The sequence below is a fragment of the Ascaphus truei genome, chromosome 1 (genome assembly GCF_040206685.1).
Source record: "Ascaphus truei isolate aAscTru1 chromosome 1, aAscTru1.hap1, whole genome shotgun sequence".
Lineage (NCBI taxonomy): Eukaryota > Metazoa > Chordata > Amphibia > Anura > Ascaphidae > Ascaphus > Ascaphus truei.
Genome location: NC_134483.1, coordinates 444260739 through 444278063, shown reverse-complemented (window position 1 = coordinate 444278063; position 17325 = coordinate 444260739). Strand labels below are relative to the sequence as shown.

General features: G+C 40.3%; 1 protein-coding gene across 1 annotated transcript in view; it reads right to left on the bottom strand.

Moving 5' to 3' along the window:
• PDE5A (phosphodiesterase 5A) overlaps positions 1–17325 on the bottom strand; it is a 137220-nt gene that overhangs the window by 75462 nt on the left and 44433 nt on the right. Inside the window, exons 4-6 of the mRNA XM_075613667.1 lie at positions 12301–12390; positions 6577–6714; positions 3170–3237 (exon numbers count right to left, since the gene is read on the bottom strand). Coding sequence (XP_075469782.1) covers positions 3170–3237; positions 6577–6714; positions 12301–12390 — 296 coding nt within the window. The remainder of the gene's footprint in view (positions 1–3169; positions 3238–6576; positions 6715–12300; positions 12391–17325) is intronic.

Below are 17325 nucleotides of genomic sequence, written 5' to 3'. Positions count from 1 at the left end.
CCATACAGTATATATCTCAGAAACTGGAAGAATCCTGAACTCAGAGTATCACAATTCAGCTCCAAGGGAACCTCACAATTGAGGTTATCAGCAGAAAATGAGGATATGTTTCAGCTCATGATACAACCTAAAAACTACGCAACTTACCAATATACAGTAAAGTGGACTGACAAAGTCACTGTGTATGATTTGAACAACTACGTTTCACCCCAGCAGTCTGACTGCAGTGTTTACTCTTCAATACTCAATTACTTATTTTTTGCCATATTTTCTTCATGAAGTGGTTCAAAAACACCTTGAGACCTCGCAATGGGCAGATTCAGCAAGACGCATAAGTGCCTGTGAACATCCCATATAGCAGTGATTATTACAGTAGATGCGATGAGAAGCATGTTACATAAGTAGATAATCATTGTTGACAGTTACATAACTAAAGCAAAAGATCTGTGTGCTGTCAATGAGACTTGCTTGACTTGACAAGTTTTGCCATTGATAGTAAGATGTCTCTGCTTGAAGAAGAGCTTATTCAGAAGCTATCCAGAGTAACTTTACTTTTCCTGCAGATGTCACCATTAGACAAATATTATACACAGTAATAAACACTGTTTGGCAGTTGCATAAAGATACTAAAGTCACACACTGCAGGAGGTAAAAGGTCATATCCGATAGTTTTACAGTGATCAAGTTTCCAGTCCAAACAGTATGATTTTAATAAGTGTCTTTTTTCTTCTTCTTAGAAGTAACAAACATGAGGTTTCATTGCAACAATTTTGCCAAGCCAGCTGGAGATAATTAATATCATTATTGAAAAACAAACTAACTTATTCAGCAATAAACTGGTTAAAATAACAATAACCTCTTCCTTGGCAGAGGATTGTCCAGTAACATATTTCATGAAAAGACAAACACAGACAGTAAGAGGCTGCACCTGGAGCCTAGCATTTAAATACAACTAATCCCCACCCCTCAATCTACAGTACTTCTGCACAGAGAACACTGAATTTTCCTGACTTTAGAGCAGTGTTTTTCATCAGGGATTCCTAGGAACCCTTGGGTATCCTGGGCTTCCCTAAAGGGTTCCCTGAAATTTTCATGTCATTTGAAAATTGTACCAAATACAACAGAATTTACAATGCATCTGATCTCAGACATGCTATTATAGAGGGTTGGGGTTCCTTACAATGCATCTGATCTCAGACATGCTATTATAGAGGGTTGGGGTTCCTTACAATGTATCTGATGTCAGACATGCTATTATAGAGGGTTGGGGTTCCTTACAATGCATCTGATCTCAGACATGCTATTATAGGGGGTTGGGGTTCCTTACAATGCATCTGATCTCAGACATGCTATTATAGAGGGTTGGGGTTCCTTACAATGTATCTGATGTCAGACATGCTATTATAGAGGGTTGGGGTTCCTTACAATGTATCTGATGTCAGACGTACTATTAGAGAGGGTTGTGGTTCCATACAATGCATCTGATGTCAGTCATGGTATTAGAGAGGGTTGTGGTGCACCAGCATGAGAGGCCTGGCATGGGACAGGGAGGTAGAGAGACCACATCTGCAGCGTTGGAGAGCCGGGACCCAGGCAACTTCCAGTGCCAGCCGGCCGGTCCACCGACCTGCAACACTTGTCCCCGGCTCTCTCCCCACCCCCTGTCGGCGGCCCTGTATATATACAATATGCATGATGGGAGAGTGGCATGGGGCAGAAGTGTCCGTACATCCTCCAGTGCAGATGTAAGTTAACTGCAGCACCAATACCGCCTGTGTGCTCTCTGCCTGACACTGACACAGAGATCCAATCAGCACGAGGCAGGGCCAGCAACACACAGGAAGCCTAAGGCTGAGTCCCCGCTGGCGCTGACGGCGCTATGCGCTTGGCGCGCTTACCTCTATACAAGTTAATCACGCCCACGCGGCTCACGGCGCGCATCTGCTCATGCGCGGGCACACACTCTCCCAAGCTTGGGTCTTGGCGAGACAAAAGAGTTTGTCTTTAGAGCGGAGAGCAGGGTCCCTGCTCTGACCAATTGGGAGAGAGGCAGAATAGGCTGAGTGGAGTGAGGTGGAAGGGGGGGACGGCAACAGAGAGAGGTGGAAGGAGGGGGATGGAGAGAGGTGGAAGAGGGGATGGAGAGAGATGGAAGGGACGAGCGGATAGAGGTTTTTTATTTTTCTTTGCACAATTTTTATTTATTTTATTTTTCTTGCACAATTAACTGCCATTTTTGGAAATGGGGAGGGAGAGAATGGAGACACACAGGCACAGAGACACACACACATACACACAGATACACACACAGCCCAGATCCAGCCAATGACATGCCCTCTCCCTTCATAGCCCACTCTCAAGCATGAGCGTGGTCAGTGCCAGTGGGGACTCAGCATTAGGAAGAGTTTAAGTAATCCCTGCGGTTACTACAGCTGCACCAGAGTCGGGGCAGAGACCTGCTGGGTGATTTCTGGGGGGCAGTATTAGAAGGACCAGGCAATTATGGAGTCTCCTAGCGCATGATTGCAACATTCCTACAGTAAGAGATCCCTGGTTCTTGAGAAGTCTTATTCTTTAAGATGACACCAAAGCATAGATAATTAACCCTTTAAGTGATGATTATTTGTGTTTTTAAAATTTGACTATATACAATTATAGCATATTTAAATTGCATTCCATAACACAAAGACATGTAAATATGTAGGATTCAAAGTATAATGGTCTTTCTCAGGTGATAGGTGCATTGTATAATGTTGAGCACAGAAGATCTTACACTGATTTCAGATATTCTTCTGTTGCTAAACACTTTTTCCCCCCTGAATTTTCTGTTTTTCTTCATTGAGCAACTAAACAAACTCTGTATCACCATGAGACAAATCTAGTACTTTTTTTTTTAACCTTGACAATTCAGTTATTTCCTATAGATGTGCATGATAACCTTCTACATTCTGTATTTTCCTTATGTTTTCTTAACTAAGACAAAGGAAGTTTGATGTTGTCCTGTCCAAAACTTGGAGCTCGCACTTAAAGCTACAACTACCTGGCTATTTGCTTGGAAAAAACTCTCAGGACAAAGTTTGAAACTTAAAATGCTGCAGAGACATCTTCTGCTTTTATCAAACAAAAGATGCCTTTCATTATTCATTGTGTTTATTGCCAGGTTAATGACCTTTTTGCAGCATCTGCCGACTCTTCTAATTCCTCAGACTCCATATGGAATACACTGGAAAAGGTGTCCTGCAAAAGTATTTAAAAAAAAAAACACATATGTCATCATCTCTCCGTATTAAATGCCTTTACCGCAAGGTAGAAAAGAGGGAAAGAAAAAACAGAAAAATGAATGAGGGAAGATAAAGAATTCTATGTTCAAATATGACAATGGAGGACATGTGAATAGTTTCTTTCTTACAATAGCTTAGTCACACACACACTTAAAAAAATATAACATTTCTAGCTTTTAACATTTTTGGCATGTCTAATGCTTTGAGTTGCCTCTGGCAAAGCACGTTCCTCCTCTTCCATTTCCCTTCAGACTGTGTCCTGCGCTCATGGGAACGCAGATTGCAAACTCAACTGAAAAAACCTTAGGCACTGCATCATGGGGCTCCTGGGTACCCAAAGGGTTAAAAAAAAGTTGGATGCTATTTACCCAGCGAGGCATTTGTTCAGCCTTATTTAACCAGCAAACAAGTAAAAAAAGAGACTTCATCAGTCTTTTTAACCGGAAGCAGAATTTAAAAAAGACTTGTTCGGCCTAATCCTTAACGGAACCATAATATGCCAGCCTAATCATTATCCTAATATGCTAGCCTAATAATTATCGTAATATGCCGTCTAATCATTATCCTAATATGCCAGCCTAATTATTATCCCAATATGCTAGCCTAATCATTACCCTAATATGCTGCTTAATCATTATCCTATGCCAGCCTAATCATTATCCTAATATGCCAGCCTAATCATAATCCTAATATTCCAGACAAATCATTATCTTAATATGCCACCTAATCATTATCCTAATATGCAAGCCTAATCATTATCCTAATATGCCGCCTAATCATTATCCTAATATGCCGCCTAATCATTATCTTTATATGCCAGCCTAATCATTATCCTAATATGCCAGCCTAATCATTATCCTAATATGCCAGCCTAATCATTATCTTTATATGCCGCCTAATCATTATCCTAATATGCCAGCCTAATCATTACCCTAATATGCCAGCCTAATCATTACCTTAATATGCCAGCCTAATCATTACCATAATATGCCAGCCTAATCATTACCCTAATATGCCAGTCTTATCCTTATCCTAATATGCCAGCCTAATCATTACCCTAATATGCCAGCCTAATCATTACCCTAATATGCCAGCCTAATCATTACCCTAATATGCCAGCCTAATCATTACCTCAATATGCCAGCCTAATCATTACCATAAAAAGCCAGCCTAATCATTACCCTAATATGCCAGCCTAATCCTTGTGCTAATATACCAGCCTAATCATTATCCTAATATGCCAGCCTAATCATTATCCTAGAAAAAGTTCAAAAGAAAAAAAGCGGTGCACAGCAAAAGAGTACCAAATGCAGCTAATGAAAAATGTTATTTTAATGGGAAAAAAAACGGACAACTTTACATAACCAAGCGCACTCTGACACGTTTCATCCCGTTTGGGACTTTGTCAAAGAGTAAGTGGTAAAGCGTCTGTGTGCTATTCTATATAGCACTGCCTGTTCCGTAATTGGATCATTGAGAAACATCCCCATTGGTGTGCAGTAAAATTACACACCTGATCGCTAATGAATGAGGAGACACATTACCAAAAAAGGGCGGCAGTACTCATAGGGCAGTATACAAACCACAGACACAGCTGATACATAATTACAAATAACATAAACAAAGAAATCTTTAATCTAACATAAAAACTCTAAAGTGTAACCAAAACTGCTGATATATAACCTGTATATCGTTACACACTAACACATTTAAAACCACAGAACCGAGTATGTAAAGCAAGCAATTATGAAAAATACTATGAAAACATATATTCTCAAAATTAAAAAGTAAATAAACCTAACTTTCGTAAATAATGAATAAATAAATAAACTCAAATTATCAAAAGATATTTGTATAAATTGATCTATTAGTGATACTAAATAGATCAGTATAGAGATTATAGTTAACTTAAATAAACAAACACAAAAAAGACACGATAACTATAATAATAATAATAATCACATATGGTATAAACAATCAAGCCCCAAAATGTCGTAAAGACACTCCTAGGTATGAATGTAAATACCCATATAGGAACAATATTTAAATATAAAATTACATTTAAATATAAATACACAACACACCAGAATGCAGACCATAAATGCAATTTAGTCATATACTGTAGTGTGTCTTTTATACTGTATATATATTTCCAACAGAACAATCCAAAATGCTGATTTCATCATTTTGTTAGGCTTTATACACTCCTTTAAATATACATTCCAAGTTTGCCAATTTTGAGTTTTGTTTTATACTAATGTTTGGGCTGTAACAAAGGGGAATACTATCAGTGGTTTGATGTCTTTTCTGTGTCATTTGTTTTGGAATGCATACTTTTTCTAATATTCTACAGGCTCAGGTAGCATGAGACTGTGCATTACACAGGAAAAAATTGTGAATTTTGTAATAAATATTGACCGTGATCCATGAGAGCCCTTCAAGATTTCATAGAAAAAGGGAGGAAACCCTATTGTTTATTTTGCCTTGAACACCCATACATATCACACAAATCATGGCAAGCTACATCCCCTTCTTCCATTATTCTCTTGCATAAGAAGTAACATTTCATTTGATCTATTTGATTTAACCATGACATGGAAAGTGGCTTATAAAACCATCAGGCATTCTAAGTACACACATTTGTATTTCTTAAGAATTCCTGTGCTATTTTCGGACTATATTTAGCATTAGGCATTATCCTAAAATGGAACACCATACATTCCAGTCCAGTGCCAGACCGTATCTTATACAGAAGACTGCTTAAGTAATACAGCCCTTAATGTTTTAGCCTGATGACATACTTAATTGTGAATGCTTTCTGTTTTTGGGGAGTATTCTCTATTTTGTAAACTGCAGTATTGTGCTTTGTCAAGAAGCTACAGTATGATACAGTATTTCTCTTTCTCTGCATAAATCTTTAAAAAAAAGATTATAAAAAATAAATTATATTATGGTAATGGAAAAACTTACCAGTTTAATTCAGGATACGAAACTTTTCTGAAAATATGGGGACTGTGGATGATTTACTGGGAAACAAGTGATTAATAAATCTCAACAATCTTTCCTCCAATGCTATACTATGAAACTGTAATATGAATCACGCCGAAAAGTAAATACAAGAGTAACAAAGTATAATTGGATGTACTGAAAACAAAGCAAAGATGGAAATATATCCCCACCCCCATTCCCTCTCTCCTCCTTTTGTACCCTCTCCCTCCCACCCCAAAAATAACTTGTGTAAAAAGAACAATAAAATACAAGTTTAAAAAAAAGAGAGACCTTACTCTTTACTCACAGGACAATCTTCATCCACTATGAAGATGGTGCATCTCTGAGCTTGCATGAACGAGAGAATAGTCGCTGCGATTTTCTTTAAGATGACCTCCAATGACTGCTGCTCTTCAAAAATCAAGCTAGCAAGGTCAAGAAGTACCTATGTAAAAAAAAAAAAAAGAATGAGGCAATAGGGGAGTGGAGTTATATCAAGCTCAGATAAGTTAGCCACTACCAAAACAGAAAAGTAATATTTATAATCATAATGATTTTTACAGTAAGTCTTATTGTACAAGCCCATTCATTGCATGTGTGCAACATGGAAGTAGTCTAGAGATCCATTTGCAGAAAAACATCTCATCATCAACAAAATGACTAATGGCAAACACATTTAGTGTAATGGCAATTATTGGCAGTTGAAACAAATGCAAACAGATGTTCCAAACATATTAAATTAACAAAGCAAGTCCATGATAATTCAGCCCTAAACTATAAAAAAACAAAAAACTTTTAAATAGCTGGTTTGTGGCCAGTTGTGATGCTAAAAACCGACTTCGCAAGGCAATCTTTCAAACATATTGATTTCTGTATATTGTGGTTTACGTATCAAAGCCCTTTTGCCATTACATTTATGTTAGAATCCTATAACTTGTGGTGTTAAGATTCTGGCAGAAAAAAAGTTACAAAGGAGTTAGGAAAAGCATAAGAGAAATCAAATCCTGTGTCAATTTATCCCATACAAACATCTAGCACAACATAGAGCTTTATTATATACAGTTAGGTCCGGAAATAATTGGACATTGACACAATTTTCATAATTTTGGCTCTGTACGCCAACACAATGGATTTGAAATGAAACAACCGAGATGCAATAGAAGTGCAGACTTTCAGCTTTAATTCAAGGGGTTGAACAAAAATATCGTATGAAATGTTTAGGAATTGCAACCATTTTCATACACAGTCTCCTTATTTCAGGGGCTCAAATGTAATTGGACAAATTAACACAATCATAAATAAAATGTTCCTTTTTAATACTTTGTCGAGAATCCTTTGCAGGCAATGACTGCTTGATGTCTGGAATGCATGGACATCACCAAACGTTGGGTTTCCTCCTTTGTGATGCTTTGCCAGGCCATTACTGCAGCTGTCTTCAGTTGTTGTTTGTTCTTGGGTCTTTCTCCCTTAAGTTTTGTCTTCAGCAGGTGAAATGCATGCTCGATCGAGTTGAGATAAGGTGATTGACTCGGCCATTGCAGAATATTCCACTTCTTTGACTTAAAAAACTCCTGGGTTGCTTTCGCAGTATGTTTTGGGTCATTGTCCATCTGTAAAGTGAAGAGCCGTCCAATCAACTTCGCTGAATTTGGCTGAATCTGAGCAGACAATATATCCCTATACACTTCAGAATTCATCCGGCTGCTTCTGTCTTCTGTCACATCATCAATAAACACTAGTGACCCAGTGCCATTGTAAGCCATGCATGCCCATGCCATCACACTGCCTCCACCATGTTTTCCAGATGATGTGGTATGCTTCGGATCATGAGCCGTTCCAAGCCTTCTCCATACTTTTTTCTTCCCATCATTCTGGTACAGGTTGATCTTAGTTTCATCTGTCCAAAGAATGCTGTTCCAGAACTGGGCTGGATTTTTTTTAGATATTGTTTGGCAAAGTCTAATCTGGCCTTTCTATTCTTGAGGCTTATGAATGGTTTGCACCTTATGGTGAACCCTCTGTATTTGCTCTTGTGAAGTCTTCTCTTTATGGTAGACTTGGATAATGATATGCCTACCTCCTGGACAGTGTTCTTCACTTGGCTGGATGTTGTGAAGGGGTTTTTCTTTACCATGGAAAGGATCCTACGATCATCCATCACTGTTGTCTTCTGTGGACGTCCAGGCCTTTTTTTGTTGCTGAGCTCACCAGTGCGTTCTTTTTTTCTCAGAATGTACCAAACTGTTGATTTGGCTACTCCTAATGTTCCTGCTATCTCTCTGATGGATTTTCTTTTTTTTGCAGCCTAAGGATGCCCTGTTTCACTTGCATTGAGCGCTCCTTTGACCGCATGTTGTGGGTTCACAGCAACAGCTTCCATATGCTAATGTCACACCTGGAATCAACTCCAGACCTTTTACCTTCTTAATTGATGATGAAATAACAAAGGAATAGCCCACACCTGTCCATGAAACAGCTTTTGAGTCAATTGTCCAAGTACTTTTGGTCCGTTGAAAAAGAGTGGGCTACATATTAAAGAGATGTAATTCCTAAACCCTTTCTCCAATTTGGATCTGAATACCCTCAAATTAAAGCTGATAGACTGCACTTTAAGCCCATATTCATTATTTAACTGTAACTTGAATTTATTTTGGTACACAGCCGAAATAACAAAACTTGTATCAGTGTCCAATTATTTCCGGACCTAACTGTATACTGTACGTGGAAGCATCCGATCTGGCTGTTTATCAGATAAAAATACTCATTAAAGTCTATGGAGATTTTGGACCAAAAATTCCCCAAACAGCCCCCTTGGCAGATATATAAACTCAACTACCTTCATTAAAGACACATGGCTAATAAGCTTTGTACAGTTCATGTGTGATCATGCAGAACAAAAGTATACTTTTCTTTGTCTGTTTACTTGTTGGTTTAAGTATTAAGGCCTCCACTTCAAAACTAACGCAAAGGGGAAAAAACAGCATCAGATTAAAGCACAAACCCACTATTACTTACAAGGTATTCCTTTTCCTTGATAAAATGCTGCTATTTTCCTTCTAGTTTTACAGCCGGGAAACTTTGATAAACAAAGCCCATAGCTTTTCCTGACTGAGTAACATCGAAATACAATATTGCATGTTGACAGCTATCCAAGACACAGCAATTTTAACCCAAAAATCTCCATCAGTAGATGGAGTGGTACAGATCCGGGTTGGGTCAACAACACAATTTAAAACACGATCATACACTAGCAAACTTGCGACATAGAAGCAAAGCTCTCACAACCCTAATATAACATACATATCTGAGAGAAGATTCATTTTCAAAGAGTTTGTACTAAGGGTAGTATTGAACCAACCACTGATCTACGGCAGTTTCTTCATATTGTGCTTTTTATTCCTTTACAACACACTCCCGACTTCCCTATGAAGCATTCATAGCCCATTTATGTGATGTGAAGGGGTACCCAGGCCAGTAAATAAAGGTACAGCTCAACCCCTTTATAACGCTGTGCTTGGGGTCCAAAGAATCACATCGCGTTATAAGCGGATCGCGTTAGAAATAATGTACCATTGTATGCATTGTACAATAAAGTATTTAAGATACCAATAACCGAGTTGTAAAGTATTCATAAATACGAAAATTGGGAGCCACGCTTGCATCGCGATATAAGCGGATTTGCGTTGTAACGGATCGCGCTATAACGGGGTTGAGCTGTATTATGCCCGGCTGGGTGCCCCTGAGCCTTATTGGGGAAATGTAGATTGTCAGCTCTGCGACCCAGTAAGGGCAGTAACACTGTGATTGCAATAAAATTGTCTGTGTGTCTCCCACCAGGTATAAGGTGGCGAGAATAATGTATTTCTAACTAGGAAATGTATTACTGTAGCAGTGTTTCCCTTTAACCGTGCAAAGGAAAAATGGTTTTAAAACCCAGCAGCCCACAGCACAGTGCACGGCTTTTAGCTAACTTCTGCTAGGAATGTCCTAGCGCGCTGAGATTTCCTGTGAGCGCTGGTTGGGTAAAATCATGAAAAAGTTTATAACGCAATTTTTGTAAAGTTATATAAAAATTGATGAATGAAAGTCCCCCTATTTTAATTGTTCCAACCTTATAGGCGTAAGGGGATTTTCATTCAGCCGGCCGGAACAGAGGGAAACACTTAAGTTGTATTTACTGTACTTTAGAAGTGTATAGCAGGAAGTCCCTGCAAGGGGAGCAATGCATATGTAACTCTGACTTTTAAGACCCCCCTGTTGGCATGGTTCCACCGGGTCTGGAAAAGTCCGTAGTTGAAAAGATTTAGCCAACTAAAGTGTGAAGTGGGTAGGGGAAATGCAAGTATCCCAATTTTAGTAAATGTCCGGGCAAATGGCCCAGATGTCCGGCCAGCTCAGACAAAATGTTGTCAGGTAAGAGTGCTTGGTCTTGTATGCTAAGCGGCAAAAGTGCGAGGTTCGCGCATGCCCTTAGCAAACTAAAAAGCCCTCTGCCAGGTTTTGCCAAATATGGGCAACTCTGGGATAGGTGGGAATATTATTCCCACGAACGAGATTGGCTGCAGAGAGTACAGATAGGGATTTTTACTGCATAAGAATCCCTGCAGCCGATTGGGAATCAGATTAATCTAAGCTGGATTTTAAACTTTATACCATCGTAACTCAAGTCAAGAGTTCGAAAGAACTAAGGAATCCAGAACCAATTCTATGGCGGTAGAACGAAGTAAGCAGCTGCGGAGGAGAAACAGAGGTTGCGAGACGCGCCACTATCCAAAGACTGTTTTCGGCTCTGTTTGAGCACAACTCCCGCTCCTGGGAAATTGTGTCTAGAAACTCTATTTCTAAAGATTTTGTTCCGGGAATAGAATATTTCGTTTTACCCCATCCCAGTAAGTGTATTTCAAGTGTTTTTTTTGTAAACTAAGCTGTGTGTGTTCATTCTGTAAATAAATCACAATTTATTTTATCTCTTGCTTTGCTCAATCAAAGGATCCAGGTATTTTGGTGTTAAAAGTTCTGGTCTACCGTGACAATTTATGCTAATGAGTGTGTTGGATCCCGGGCTTTGAAATTTGTGATTCCTTGCCAATACATCTGACTGGCTCATATACAGTACAATAGAGGTATCTAGTACAATGAGAACGGGATAAAGTGAGACCCGGATAAGGAAGTCGCAAAGTCGTGTGATAATTCTGCTGACGCTTCTTTAATACATTGCTTACAAACAGCTTTCAAAATGCCATGACCTGCTGCTCTGTTCTTCCACTTGCTGGATCTCGTCTTTTAATCTGTTTACAAAGTCGCCTCACTTCCTGGAAAGCAGTGGGAAGCAAGAATCCTGTAACCGCACACAGTTTGTTTAATGAAATTTGGGCCATCAAGTTGCTGGAGGCTGTGATGCTTCGCTTTCCAAATGAAAATAGAAAATGAAACATTGATGTCATGATTGAAATTGCAAGGGAAAACACGTGTGTGAAAGAATGTGTAAAGACCTTGAGAAGAAGAAAATCTTCATTTTGTGAGGGGACTTTATGGTAAATACTAGGTAAAACTAGGTATGTACTGTACACTCACTGTCTCTACAAGGCTGAAGGATTTATACTAGGAGTGGCCAATTCCAGTCCTCAAAGGCCACCAACAGGTCAGGCTTTCAAAATATCCCTGCTTAAGCACAGGTGGCTTAATTGGGTGGCTCAGTCGAAGACTGAAGCAGGGATATACTGAAAGCCTGACCTGTTAGTAACCCTTGAGGACGGGGGTTGGCTACCCCTGATTTATACCGATGGTGGTCCAATGCTGTGCCCTATCAGCCTTGAAATAAGATTTCTATACATTTTGATATTCATTGTAATTGTAAAGAATTTATTGACACAAAACCAAATATTTATAACCCTAATTTCAAGGGCACTCATTTATTCTACCACTTCCCTGCTACAAATGTCATTAATATAATGCCATATACCTCAATCCCTGCTGGTATTAAAACGTATCCTATGATACGCCACAGCATCTATTGCATGGATAAGGATACCTGGTTTCGCCTGTTTTCCAGCAGTGAAGTCTCATACATCTGTGCGTTGTGCAGAACAATTCCACAGAATGCCAGATAAGCAGCAAAGTCCTAAAAGAAACAAACCAAGTTAAAGAGCAGCAGTCCGTACTGATCGCGTTTTTTACTTACTTTAAAAAGGTAAATTCTATATAGTCCGAAGTGGCCGTTCGGGCTGTTTTCAGCCAAAAATAGCCACAGAACGCAATGGGGATTTTTGGTTGCCAACGGCCACTTCAGACTATATAGAATTTTCATCTATGAGACCTTTTCCTGCTCTTTCCACCGCTCCATTTAGGAGATAGAAGTGTTTGAAATAGTAATTGCCTTGGTTTATACGGTATACGCTGTAGCAGCCATTCAGCCTGACAATCGCCATTCAAGTCTGCTGTATGGGGATTTTTGGCCTCAATATGTCCGGGGAGGTCAAAATGGAGCTCTCGCTAGAGCTCAGTGCAGTGTGAGGTTACCATGGTAACTACACACAGTAGGGATTAAGAAAAGCCTGTTTTTAACCGTAAGAAACAACAACAAAAAAACAGAACCTGCTCAAGGTGCAAAATACTATAGTTAAACTTATATTATTATTAGTTATATATTCTCTGGGGGTGGTATTACTGAAGGTGCAGCCTTAATTCCACATACTTTATCATTGCTGCACCCCCTGGTTAAGCGTGTGGTAAAAACACTGCCTTAGAAGAAAGTTAAACAGGTTCAAAGCCCAGTATCAGCTGCAGGCACCAACAATTAGATTGCAAGCTCTTTAGGACAGGGATTCATTGTGCCTACAAACCGCTATGTACAGTGCTGCGTACACGGTCAGCACTATTTCATTTAAATGATGTATGTTCCCTTCATATTTCCCATATACATTGGAATCACATTGTAGAACTTGACCATAGAGGAGTAAGCAAATGCCATAAAAATCAGCAGTATAACGTGCAGAGAAGACAACTTTCAGATAGTCTATAAGATAGTCTGCATAAATCCAATCACACGGTGAACTTCATCTTACATATCATTTTTTCCAGCGTATGACAAAAGTTATTGTCCTACCACCCTTCCCTGGCAGGAGCTAACCAATGTGTTACAGAAGCTGACCTCTATTAGTCCTCGGCCATGTTCCCTGCTTGCTGGCGGAAGCGCGCGTAATGAGTCTACAGCCGCAATTACAGCGGCTTTAGTAGGGGCTCACCTATGCTTCCGCAAGCGCGTGGAAGCGTAGGTCTTAGGGGAATTTAAAATTCCCCCGCTTGCCGGCGCGACAGGCCGGTCACATGAGCGGTTCGCCCAATGAGGGCGAACCAGCTCTGTGACGTCACTGGCCCAGTGACGTGCCCGCCCCCTGACAGCGCGTGCGGTAAGCAACCGCAAGGCCAGGGAAAGCACCCGCTTTCCCTGAGACTCAGCGCGCCTCAGCGAGCAAGCAGGGAGCCTGGCCGAGGCCTTAGAGTTGCATGACACACACGGGCATACTGTGTAGTCTGTATCAAGGAAAAAGTGGAGTCATTTTGGGGCAAAACAATAGTACCAAATGTATCAAAGAAAAAGATCCTGTTCACCTCAATGGATTTTGTGGCTTTGATACAAATGTTGCATATTTTTGGCTCCAGAATGCCTTCATTTTTGTCTTGATACATATGTCCCATGGACTACTGTATAATAAACTGTCTAAAACACTGCGTCACTTTTTTTTATCCTGTTCTTGCACTAAAAATTTTTTCGCTCATTCTGATGCGGCGTAAACTTGTCTGACTTTTCATGAATAACGTGTACGTTAGGAAACTTTTTCTACCATCTATCGCAAACGCAAGCATAACATCGGTCAGTGTCTCAAAACACATTTTTGTTCACCTTTTACGTACCATACCAAGCTAAAGTAATGCATAAGGGCGACTTTGGCGTCAATGTACTAGAAGTGGTGCTGTTCTGGGGCTAAGCCTGCTCCAGATGTTTTCAAGAAAAAAAATACTACAGCTGAACCCCATTATAACGCAGTGCTCGGGGTTCACCCGATGCGATTTCCTCCTCTCAGCTCGGCGCTCTCCCTCACTGGTGCAGAGGGGGACGCCGGAGCAGAGGAAGGAGGAGGGGCGCCCGCGCACCACCGGCAGCACAATCCCAGGTAGGAGAGGCAACCACTGCTGTTTGTTTTGTGCTAAGGGGGGAAAACGAGAGCCACGCTCAGACCGTGTTATAAGCGGATCTGCGTTGTAGCAGATCTTGCTATAATGGGGTTGAGCTGTATTTATTTCAAGGTCTTTTTATTCCTTTGATTACACACAGTGCAGGTTTTGTTTCCCCACAACTGCTCCATCTTTGCCTTGATACTGTACATAGATCTCTTGATAAACAGGCCAAATACCTCAAACTCTGTTAAAACAAAGTTAATAATGCACTGGTAAGAAAAAAAAAAAATGATGATGATGATGACCAAAGTAATCAAGATTGCGATAATAATTTACCATGTGCGATATTTTAACGCTAGTCATCAGTGGCGCATTTCCCATTAGGCCTGGGCCGAGGACGGCAAAATTTGGGGGGGCAGCCACGCTCTCTGGCCTATCGGGCCTGATGGGAAGTTCCTTACCTGCCGTCACCTCCACCTTCTTTCTGTAGTATCAAATGATGCTGTGATGTCACACAGCATCTCGTTGCCTTGGCAATGCGGTGTCAAATGATGTCATGACATTGCGTTGCCATGGCAGTTGACGCTGAAATTTCAAAGAAGACAGCTGGCAGCAGCACGTAGGGGTTGGCACCCGGTAAGTGACATGGGGCGGTGGACCTGGAAATCCGCCGCTGCTAGTCTCGATGCGGTAATGAATGCATTAATTACTGCATCGCAATTGCATGGTTGATATTTCTAACATAGGGTTCTGTAATAACAATTATTACAGAACCCCCGTGGTAGAAATTACATTAACCCCTTTGATGCCAGTGCCTACAAAAGGTATACTACAGGCATCAAAGGGGTTAACATTATTAAAACTACACTAAACTACACTATTACTAAAACTCTCTTGGCTACCTAAGTGGCTAGTTAAGCAAGACAAGGGGTTAACCCCTACCACCACCCTCCCCGGGGCAACTACCCTACACCCATTCCCCCCAACAAACCCCTCTTAGACAAATCTGGCTAGGAGGATTTTTTGCCAATAAAAAAAACATTCTTACATTAATTAAAAAAGAAAAACATTACAATTACAAATACTTAGTAAAAATATTAATTAAAAATACATTGTTTACATAAACCCATTTGATGTCACTGTGGCTACCTAGGCCCTCTCAATGAGAGCCTGCATAACCACATGGACAATCAATGTAAATCTGTAAGAAAATGTGGTTACTCCCCTCATCCCGGATAGAGGTCCTCATGATCTTAAGGGCTGTAGACACTTGGAATGAATCCCAAAAGGGGCCCAATGGCCAATCATAAAAAAAGGCAAAAATAGTCCAATGGCCTCAAAATCTAAATTAAAAAAAACCATTAAAATGAATCGAAGGCCAAATGGCCTATTTGTAATCCAAGGCCATTCATGGCCTACAACATGGGATCCTAAATTTGACCTAAAGCCCTCGATCCTCTGTTGCTTGAAGAATCTTCACCAGTGAGTATTTATTTTTCTTCCTCCTTCTTCACAGCCGTCTTCTTTCTTCTTCAGCCACCGGATGTGGCATCATTGAAGACTTCCAATCTTCTGCGAGGGCCCAGGCATTTTATAGGGGCCTGGGCCTTAGCAAAAGATGTGTAATGGGGTCAGATGGTATATCAACCAATGAGATTCCCTCCCTTTATGATGACATGGAGACTGTGATGGCAGATACAATAGATTTGTTCAAAAAAAGGTTGGACATCTTTTAAGATAGGAAAGGTATACAGGGATATACCAAATAAGTATACATGGGAAGGATGTTGATCCAGGGATTAATCCGATTGCCAATTCTTGGAGTCAGGAAGGAATTAATTTTTCCCCTTATGAGATATCATTGGATGATGTGACTCTGGGGTTTTTTGTTTGTCTTCCTCTGGATCAATAAGTATAGATATAGGATAAAGTATCTGTTGTCTACATTTAGCATAGGTTGAACTTGATGGACCTACAGTACGTCTTTTTTCAACCTCATCTACTATGTAACTACAGGCATACCTCGCTTTAAGGACACTCACTTTAAGTACACTCGCGAGTAAGTACATATCGCCCAATAGTCAAACGGCAGCTCACGCATGCGCATGTCATCACGTCCTGAACAGCAAAGTTGAACTCCCTACCTGCACCGAAGCTATGCACAAACGGGGAGATTCTAGAGCCTGTTACACATGTGTTATTTACATCAGTTATGCACGTATATGACGATTGCAGTACAATACGTGCATCGATAAGTGGAAAAAAGGGAGTGTTTCACTTTAAGTACATTTTCACTTTACATACATGCTCTGGTCCCATTGTGTACGTTAATGCGGGGTATGCCTGTATGTAACTATGTAACATCACAGATTTTGCCAACGAACCTCCCCCTTTGGTTGGCAAAATCTGTGATGTCATTTTAAATGTCTTGACCTTTAAAATGACATCACAGATTTTGCCAACCAAAGGGGGAGGTTCGTTGGCAAAATCTGGGCCACATCTGGTGGATGAAGAATAAAGAAGAAGGTCGCTGTGAAGAAGAAAGGAAAGAAGGAATACTCAGATATGAAGATTCCTCAAGCAACAGAGGATCAATGGCTTCGGCTCACATTGAGGATCCCAGCTTTCAGGCCATGATGGCCTTGGATTACAAATAAGTCATGAGACCTTGGATTATTATTATTATTTGGATTTTTGTCTGTCTATGAGTTTTTTTTATAGTTTGCATCTACTCTTTTTGGGATTGGTTCCAGGGGGCTACAGCCCTGAAGATAATGGCCTTCATCCAGGGTGGAGTAAGTTATCCAATTTTCTTACAGCTTGCCATTTACCGCCAATGTGGCTATCTAGGTTCCTATTGAGAGGGCCTAGGTAGCCA